The 10,186-nt window shown below is 40.6% G+C and overlaps 1 protein-coding gene across 1 annotated transcript; it reads left to right on the top strand.

Annotated features, from left to right (window-relative positions):
• Positions 1-1,417: 1,417 nt before the first annotated feature.
• LOC121986826 (SPX domain-containing protein 1-like) lies at positions 1,418-1,882 on the top strand. The gene is made up of 2 exons (XM_042540762.1): positions 1,418-1,444; positions 1,499-1,882. The coding sequence occupies exons 1-2, from the start codon at positions 1,418-1,420 to the stop codon at positions 1,880-1,882; spliced, it is 411 nt and encodes a 136-aa protein (XP_042396696.1).
• Positions 1,883-10,186: the final 8,304 nt, after the last annotated feature.

Here is a 10,186-nt window from a genome sequence, read left to right as displayed (position 1 = left end):
GGTTGTTAATAATTTTTAAAAATTTAAGAATTTTTAAATCCCTAAACTGCCGCATCTAATTATGTCTGCCAAAACATCTGTTTGTCAAAACCCTTCGTCAAATTTTTTCCGCCCAAACATTTCGCCGAACCAACAAAACCCTTGGCAAACTTAAACTCCCTCACCGAAATCTATCTACCGTCGAACCAAAACCCTCTTCGATCCCTAAACTCCGTCCACCGAAATCTTTCTACCGCCGAACCAAAACCTTCGATCGTCAAGCAGTAGATCCCAACGCTGAGGTGATCGACCAGTCTCTTCGCTTCCTTCGCCCGGCGCTTAGGAGACCTCTCTCACTGGTGCGACTACCTCCCGTATGATTCTGCGGCTACCACTGGTAACGTCTAGTATACTGTTGTGACCCTTCTCTAAATCCCTAATCTTCTTCTCTTTCTTCCTCCCGTATGCTGTTGAGATTGCCAGTGGTGTTGTCTGCCAGTTTGATTGTGTCGCGCGGCCGCTACAGCTGCCTTGCCTAGAAGAATCACAAATACCGCTCGTCGCTATAGGGTTTTTGATCTCACTATCTGAGAAGTCGCCAAGGAACCTAAGCGTGTGTAATCGCCAGTCCATTTTTTTCATTTTGCCCCATTTTGGTGCTTTTTTTCCTCCATATTTACAGGTTGGCTAGATTTCTCAGATTCATTGGTCTAGCATAATGGCGGCAAGTAGAGTTTCTATTTTTTTTTATTCTTTGTAATAATAGTTGCGGTTGTTTATGATAATATCTCCCTCTTTTTTTTTTTTATCTTATCCTCTGGTTATTATTGTCTGTTCAGAATGCGAGATTACTTACAGATGAAGCTACCGAGGAGAAAGGAGATCGTGTGAGAATGCTATCTATTTGATTTAATTAGTAGAAAAAAATTAGTTAAACTAACACTAGTCTCAATTTATGTGATCGAGCTTACTCTACAGTTCTGATATGTTTTTTTTAATGTTTTCCTATATGCTTAGGAATCTCAGATTGAGTTTGATTATAGGTTCTATCAAATTTTAGAATTTTTTGCATTTTAAATTTAGTAAAATTAGCATCTTTTGTCTTATTTCCTCAGTCAATAATTACATGGTTTATTGTTATTGTAGTAATAACTCTGCATATTTTAGTGGAACTATGTTGATGAGGATGGAAACCTTTTTCCGAATAGCTCCTGCAACCAAGCGTGTGATGTTAAATTTTTTGGCATTATCATTACTAGATGAGCATATTAAACCTTAGGACAACGTCAAATCTATTTACTTTTTACTCATTAATTGATATAAGTTGGAAGCATGATTACTTGTTCGAGACTAGAGAAGATCAATTCTCTGTATGTGTAAATTCATATAATCTTTTTAACAAAACTATTCTTTTGTTGATGGCTTAACTTTTGATGTTATGCAGGAATCATTTGTTGGTGCTATGGCAATTGCGAATCTAGTCAAGACAACTTTTAAATTTGAGAATGTCCTAATGTAGGGTGATCTTGTCGGGAAGCTGAGAGGACGGACCTGTCGACTAGTGAAAATACTGAAGAAGTATGACAAGAGAACAGAAGCACTTATCATGCAGCCCTTCATCGAAAAGGTGCTGCAGCAGCCATTCTTTACAACTGATCTCCTATGCAAACTCGTGAAGGAGTGTGTGGCTATGCTCGACCACCTCTTCCCCAGCAACAACCTGTCAATTTCAGCAGAATGCGACGGACAAAATGGAGTCCCAAAGCCGGCACAATCAGGTGGGAGGGTTCCGGAGTTGGAGGAGATTAAATATATGCAGAGCTTATACATGAAGAGCACTGTAGCAGCGCTGCGGTCCTTGAAACAGATTAGGAGCAAAAGTTCAACAGTCAAAACAGATTAGAAAATCTCGTGTTATATTGTTCTACCTTTGTTTTAATAGTGTTATCATTTTGTTGGTTGCTTATGAAATTTCTTCAGAATGTTATAGATATTATTTTTGAATGTTAGAAAATTGTATATTAAATTTTATTTTGAAATTTAGTATTTTGAATGATTTATAATTTTGGAAATTTGTGAATTAATTTTTTTATTTTTTATCTAAAAAAGACAACGGTTTTTCACCATTGTCGTAGATAGTTTAAAACTGTTGTTGAAGACCCTGTTATTAACGGTAGACGCTCAAAGACAACGGTGAAAAACTGTTGTCTTTGAAGGAAAAGACAACAGTTTTTCACCGTTGTAAAACTGTTGTCTTTGCCTTCAAAGACAACAGTTAAAAAATGTTGTCTTTGGGTACCCCTTTTAACAACACAGCCTTTAACAACAGTCCGAAAGAGGCTACGACAACGGTGAAAAACCATTGTTGTTAAGCTTTTTTCTTGTAGTGCCTAACCCTAGGAAGTGCTTAGATAAGCATTCAAGGGTAGTTTTATTGTTGAAATAAGAAAGGATTGATTAAAGAAAGACTACATTGAAGTTTAGGATGAGGTTTGCATTCAATTTGACTATTGCACCTCAAAACTTTAAAATTTTAGGTCTCTTAAAGCTTTAGAAATTCTAAGTCATTGTTGGTGCAATGACAGAAATTTGAGCATATTTTGAGGGGGAGGTACTCCTTAACGACATGATTTTTTTCATAACAAAACAATAGAAGGTTTTAAACCTTCATTGTTATGTATGCTCTTGGATGAGCATTTTGACACAATGAAAGGTATGAGACCTTCATTGTGATGTTGCGAACAACAAATGGGGTTATAAGCAACATGTAGGAAACTCTTCAGGGGAGAGTTTTGTTGGGGATCGGACGGCCGGGGGTTGGATAGACGGCACCCCCAAATACTCACTTTCTACACTATTGTTAGTATGCGCAGCGGAAATCTAATACTAACTACAAATATGAATACAAAAAAGCTTAAGACAAGAATAAGAAATGCAAACCAAGCTACACGATCATTTACGTGGTTCGGAGATAAAGCTCCTACTCCACGGCGTGTCCGTAAGGTAGACGATCCCTATCCGTCGGTGGATTACTCCTCGGAAGATCTCCGGCTAGCTCAAACCTCCTTGTGGGTGGAGAAACCTCACCACAACCCTCACAAGAGCTCCTTTGACACTAGGGCACAGGTAGACTACTAATAGAGATTAATCACCTCTATTTCGTCAACTCAAACCAAGCTCCCAAGCTTTGGTTTTATAGGCCACGGGTTGGAAAACCCCGCCTACCAGTCGACTGCTAAAACATGCAGTCGACTGTCCTCTGTGACGAACAGATCCACTCTGTTCGCACCCAGTCGACTGCACCAGTCGACTGCTACAGTACTGCTACAGTAGCTTTACAGTGCTGCTACAGTACTGCTACAGTAAAACCCTAAAAACTAGGATTTTACTCCGAGTACAATCTCTCGTGCACTCGTACCCTCACCCTTATGACTCACTTGATGCTTCCTTTGCAGCTTTGACCTTTTACCTTCAAGCCTACTTCCTTTGGCTCTCGTCCCTCGGATGCATTCAAGCCCGTGGCTCGCCCCCAATGCCATCCTTCGCGTATGCCTCGAAGTCGCTTCCCTCGGCCCTTGTCATCGCTGCCTTGTCCATGGTCCCTCAGATGCTCCATCCTTCACCAACCTGAGTCACATGTGTATCCTGCAAACCTGCACAACTCAAATACACATATCAAATACAAGGGTGAACCTAACTTAAACCCTTTGCCCAAACACCAAAACACATGGTCGCACGGACCATTGGGATTGCTCCAACAATCTCCCCCTTTTTGGTGTTTGGCAATACGTTTAAGTTAGGGAAAACAAATAGCAAATAAACATGCTAATACATACAATGGACTTACGATGCCAAGGCTACACAGTTGGACTTACTCCGCCGAATGGTCTTACGATGCCAAGGCTACACACTTGGACTTACAACGCCGAATGGACTTACGTTGCCAAGGTTACACACTTGGCAACCGCCGAAACAATGCACAGGGCTTTTTAAGAACCTATCCCAAGGCTCCCCCTACACCTAAGCTCCCATTGAGCTAGGATTTTCCACATAAGGCTTTTTAAGGACCTATCCCAAGGCTCCTCCTACACAAAGGTACTTTCAGGTTTTCCTAACTAAACCTTACTTCTCCCCCTTTGCCTAACATCCAAAAAGTTCTCCAACAATATCTCAATTATTGAAAACTTGTCATCCAAATGACCCTAAACTCATGTATGTATCACCCATGGATCCCATACATCTATATGAGCTGACCCGGTCAAAATCCAGTGCTGAAAACACTTTCAGACTGGTATCAGTCGACTGCAAGAAGTACCAGTCGACTGCCCCATGAAACGAGTATAGAGACATTCTGTGCTCGTGAACAGTGTTACCAGTCGACTGGTACACTATTCATGAAAAAATCAGCCTTTTCTGGCCAACTTCAGAAATGCGCCAGAAATTCCACAGACCTCCAAAAATCCCCAAATTTTGTGGAGAGGTCTATTATATCAATATCTACTTGGGAAAAATATATATAAAAATATATCTATCACCAATCCCAAGATTGACATAAAACACAAAACTAGCTAAAAAGTTCAATTGAACCTTGACCTAAAATCCTAGTTTTGGCTTCCTCTTGATGTATTTGCCCATACTAACCCACAATGCATCCCTAGCATTGGTTTATATGGCATCTATACATCCAAAACCAATTATCATGCTATGTGACCCCAATGTCATATTTTCAAGCATGAAACACAACCCATGTGTGCCAATTCCCTAGGTTTGAGACTCAAGTCTGTCTCCAAACCACTTGGCACATTCCATGACCTAACCTAGACTCCCAAGTAAGACCCACCTGAGATCCATTAGCCATGAGTCCCAAATTGTCTCTTAGAGCTCCCCCTAGAGCTCTTAGCCTTAGCCACCTCCCTAGGTGACTCATCCACAATGGCTAGGCCACATCGGTCCACCCCCGGTGACACTTGGCCTACAAACGTAACTTTCTTAACCTTGGACACCTTATCCTTGGTTAATTTCTTCTTACCATTAAATGACTTTCCCTTGCCATTAATTGACTTCTCCTTGCTATAGTCATATGCAACCCTAGCATAAGACTTTCCCTTAGCCTTGGAGACCTCTCCCTTGCCATGATCATTTGCCACCCTAGCATATGAACTCTCATTGGCCTTGGAGGGACTAGATCGGTATCCCAAGCCCGATCTATCATTGTTGGGTCTTTGGCTACCCAACATCATCCTTAATTCCTTAGATCCAACATTGAATCTCTTAAGGAATTGTTCCAACTTATCAAGCTTTCCCCTTAAAGCTTGATTCTCCTTCTCTAGGTTTCTAACCCTAGAGTTAATTTGTCCAAATTGGACATTCCTAGACCTACCCTTCCTAGGCATGTGTCTCCCCTTCTTGGGATTAATGCCTTGGTTCTCTATTACCTTCTTCTCCTTAGGTAATGAGAATTTAACTTTTCTAGGTCTATCATGCATAGGTCTCCTAGGGTTATGATCAACATTTATCCTATTTTTATCATGATATTTAAATCCAAAATTTTGCATGGGCATACAATGATAATCACAATCATATCTCCTAGCATGCATGGGAACATGAAAATTTGAATTGCATTTCAAATTAGGGTATACCTCCCTTACCCTTGAAGCTCCCCCTTGATTTGAGCTCTTCTTCTTCTTCTCCCATTTCTTTAGATGCGCAAGCTTCTTGATTTCCCTCTTCTTGGGACATTTTGTGTGGTAGTGGCCCTTCTCCCCACACGTGAAGCATGTAATGCACATTCTCCTCCTTTGGGCTTCTTCATTCCTACAACCCATGTTAGTATTCAAAATAACTTGATTGGGTTTAGGAGTTACCTTCTTCTTACCCAATGGACACATACTCTTGTAGTGTCCCTTCTCATTGCAACCGAAGCAAATGATATGGTCCTTTGACTTTGCTTCGGTGGAGGTGCTCACTAGGTTGACCTCCAAGATCTCTTCTTCCTCCGTCTTGGATTCTTCTTCAACCCTTGAGGATGTTGACGATGCTTCTTCATCCTCCTTCTCCTCCTTGGAAGTTGAGCATGACTCAACTTCCGTTTGCTCCTCTTCAACATGAGCAACTAGACCCATCTCAATGGGTTCTTCGTTCTCTTGTGTAGGTTTAGGTTCTTCTTGTAGAACCATCTTCACCTTGCTCCACAACTCGTGGGCGTTCTTATACTCACCTACACCATTTATCACATGATTAGGCAAAATATCAATCAATATAGATATTACCTTTGAATTTGCCTCCGATCGTGTGGTTTGCTCTTCCATCCAATGTCGTGGTCAGAGCCTTTTTCCCTTCTTGTCTCTTGGGACTTCGAACAGGTACTTGATCACCATCATTGTATCCCAATCCGTGTCGAAGAAGACTTCCATCTTCATCATCCAAAATGTGATGTCCCCAAGGCTTCCTCCTTCAAACTTTGGCGGTTCTATCAAGCCGGTCATCTTGTGCTTCCTTGGCGGTTAGTCCAACGGAGAGCGTCCTCGCTCTGATACCACTTGTTGGGGATCGGACGGCCGGCTTGAAGGGGGGTTGGATAGACGACACCCCCAAATACTCGCTTTCTACACTATTGTTAGTATGCGCAGCGGAAATCTAATACTAACTACAAATATGAATACAAAGAAAGCTTAAGACAAGAATAAGAAATGCAAACCAAGCTACACGATCATTTACGTGGTTCGGAGATAAAGCTCCTACTCCACGGCGTGTCCGTAAGGTGGACGATCCCTATCCGTCGGTGGATTACTCCCCGGAAGATCTCCGGCTAGCTCAAACCTCCTTGTGGGTGGAGAAACCTCACCACAACCCTCACAAGAGCTCCTTTGACGCTAGGGCACAGGTAGACTACTAATAGAGATTAACCACCTCTATTTCGTCAACTCAAACCAAGCTCCCAAGCTTTGGTTTTATAGGCCACGGGTTGGAAAACCCCGCCTACCAATCGACTGCTAAAACATGCAGTCGACTGCCCTCTGTGGAAATTCGACCGTTACATCCTAACGGTTTGATTCCACACATTTTGTTCGCTGCCAGTCGACTGCCCCAGTCGACTGCACCAGTCGATTGCTAAAACATGCAGTCGACTGCTACAGTACGGCTACAGTGGCGCTACAGTACTGCTACAGTAAAACCCTAAAAACTAGGATTTTACTCCGAGTACAATCTCTCGTGCACTCGTACCCTCACCCTTATGACTCACTTGATGCTTCCTTTGCAGGTTTGACCTTTTACCTTCAAGCCTACTTCCTTTGGCTCTCGTCCCTCGGATGCATTCAAGCCCGCGGCTCGTCCCCAATGCCATCCTTAGCGTATGCCTCGAAGTCGCTTCCCTAGGCCCTTGTCCTCACTGCCTTGTCCATGGTCCCTCAGATGCTCCATCCTTCATCAGACCCGAAGCCATCAACCTGAGTCACATGTGTATCCTGCAAACCTGCACAACTCAAATACACATATCAAATACAAGGATGAACCTAACTTAAACCCTTTGCCCAAACACCAAAACACATGGTCGCACGGACCATTGGGATTGCTCCAACAAGTTTTTGATGTATGTCAAAGGAGAAGAATGTAGGGTTTAAGTTAGACATTCATTACCTAAAGGGGGAGTTTACCCTCTAGGAAAGGGAGAAAATAAAGGAAACCCTTATTCATGCTTTGGCATGAAGAAGAAGTTTAAGCTATGGGATTTGCCTAACTTAAATGCATTGTTAAACATCAAAAAGGGCGAGATTGTTGGTGCAATTTCCCTAGGTCAAAGTTAACCAGTTTGACTAAGCTTAAGTTTTGATATTTGACAATGTATGGAGATTGCGGTTGCAATTGTTCATTTGGGGAGATTATTGGTGTAATCCCCCTCTAGTCAAGGGTTGACCAATTTGATATGAAGAAGAGTCGAGTGGGTCAAAGTTGACCGGATACTTGACTGGAAAGTCCTGGTGAGTGAAGCTAGATGAAAACCCTAGTGAGTGAAGCTAGGTAGAAGGAAAATCTTAGTGAGTGAAGCTAGGTGAAAGCCCTAGTGAGTGAAGCTAGGCAAAAGGAAAGTCCTGGTAAGTGAAGCTAGGTGAAAGCCCTAGTGAGTGAAGCTAGGTAGAAGGAAAGTCCTGGTGAGTGAAGCCATGTGAAAGCCCTAGTGAGTGAAGCTAGGCAGACGAAAAATCCTAGTGAGTGAAGCTAGGCATGTGGAGGTCCAGGTGGGTTAAGGTTGACCAAACATCTAGCGTTGGGAAGTCCAAGTGGGTTAAGGTTAACCAGACACTTGACACGAGATGGTAAGTCCAAGTGGATCAAGGTTGACTGGACACTTGGCGTAAGAAGAAAAGTCTAAGTGGGTCAAAGGATTAACCGAACACTTAGTGAAGAAGTCCCAGCAGGTCAATGTTGATCAGATGCTAGGCAATGAGGAGTCGCAACAGGTCAAGGTTGACCTGATATTGGGTAAGGGTGTTAGAGTGTATACTAATAGTCTAGCCTTTGTATAAATATATAAGAATTACATTGGTCAAATGCCTACATTTATGCTAAGTGTAGTTGTCCATTTAATTTATATTGTAGATAACATGGTGTGAGAAGACACACAGAAGATTATGTTATCAGATCCTTATAAATTATAAATAGTTACTCACAACCAAGATGGAATGGGATAAACCATTGGAGTGGTTGTAGTGTAATTAGGTATTAATTTATCTTGACTAATAAATTACACTAGTACACTATGAGTGTATTGAGTAGGACCAATTGAGGTAGTATCTTTTTATACTGACTATATAAAAGAACAATACCTCTGTTATTATGAAAGTGTGTACTCTTAATCATGATATAATAACAAGCACTTATACTTAGTATTTATTTCTTTGATTTATCAAAGGGCAATATTTAGCTCGTTAAATCAATAGGCTCGATAAGTTGGGAAATGATATTATTTGTATAGTGTGTTGTTGATAATAGAATGAAACTGTGTCCTAGTAATCTAGGTTGATGATGTCCCCTTGAGGAGCTTATAAGGATTGTCATGTAAACCATGCAGGTGGACTTAGTTCGACATGACGATAAGGTTGAGTGGTACTACTCTTGGAGCTAGATATTAATTAAGTGAGTTGTCAGTAACTCATTTAATTAGTAGACATTCAATATCTTAAACACAGGGAGACTAACACACTCATGATAAGAAGGAGCCCATATAGTAATATGGGATTGGTGCGGTAGTGCAATAATAACTCTTTAGTGAAATGAGATATTATTGATGAACTTGAGTTGGGTGTTCGGGGAAAACACGGGAAGCTTAAGCTCATCGGGAGACCAAAACCAATTCCTCCTCTCGGTCCCTATTGTAGCCTCTTATTTATAAAGTCTTATATCCACTCAAACCCAACTTCTTACCCACCTTAAGGTGGCCGGCCAAGCCAAGCTTGGAGCCCAAGCTAGGGTCGGCCAAACCAAGGTTAGATGGGTTCAAGTTGTGGCCGACTCTAGCTTGGAGCCCAAGCAAGGGTGGTCGGCCACATTGAATTCAAAAGGAAGTTTTATTTTGTAAAATCTTTCCTTTTATAGAGATCCATTAAAAGGATGATTTTAATATAAAACTTTCTTTTTTTTTAGATCGGTCATAAAAGGAAATAAAAGGAAGTTTTTATTTTGTTGAAAACTTTCCTTTTATGTTGGTTTTAAAAGAGAGTTTTAAATTTTAAAATCTTTCCTTTTATAGCTTTCTATAAAGGAATAAAAGAGAGATTTGAAATATTTTCTTATTTGTAGTTATCTATAATGTGAAAGAAATATTTTAATTTTTTGATAAAATTTTCCTTTCTTGAAATCATGTTTTATTTTAAACCTTATCTTTTATATATATCCATAAAAGGATTTAAAAGAGAGAGATTTTAATTTATAAAACATTCCTTTTAGAACTATCCACAAAAGGAATTTTTAAAAGAGAGATTTTAATTTTTGTTTAAATGCTTTTCTTGCTTGGAGAACAAGCATGTGGCCGGCCATGATAAGAAGAAAAGGAAGTTTTAATTTTTTGTTTTAAAACTTTCCTTTTTAGTCATTGGCAAGGAATATAAGAAAGTTTTAATTATGTTTAAAACTTTCCTTATTTGCCAAGACCAAGGAATATAAAAGAGAGGGTAGAGGTGTCTCACCTAACAAGAATACATCTTCTATT

Source organism: Zingiber officinale, chromosome 5B, assembly GCF_018446385.1.
Source record: "Zingiber officinale cultivar Zhangliang chromosome 5B, Zo_v1.1, whole genome shotgun sequence".
In the NCBI taxonomy this organism is placed as follows: Eukaryota; Viridiplantae; Streptophyta; class Magnoliopsida; order Zingiberales; family Zingiberaceae; genus Zingiber; species Zingiber officinale.
This window is presented reverse-complemented; position numbering and strand designations above follow the sequence as displayed.

What these genes read in the sequence shown, in the direction of transcription:
- LOC121986826 (XM_042540762.1), top strand. Translation starts at nt 1,418, where the DNA reads ATGCAGGAATCATTTGTTGGTGCTATG. An exon ending in AATCATTTGTTGGTGCTATG is followed by an intron (nt 1,445 to 1,498) that starts GCAATTGCGAAT and finishes GTCCTAATGTAG; the next exon opens with GGTGATCTTGTCGGGAAGCT.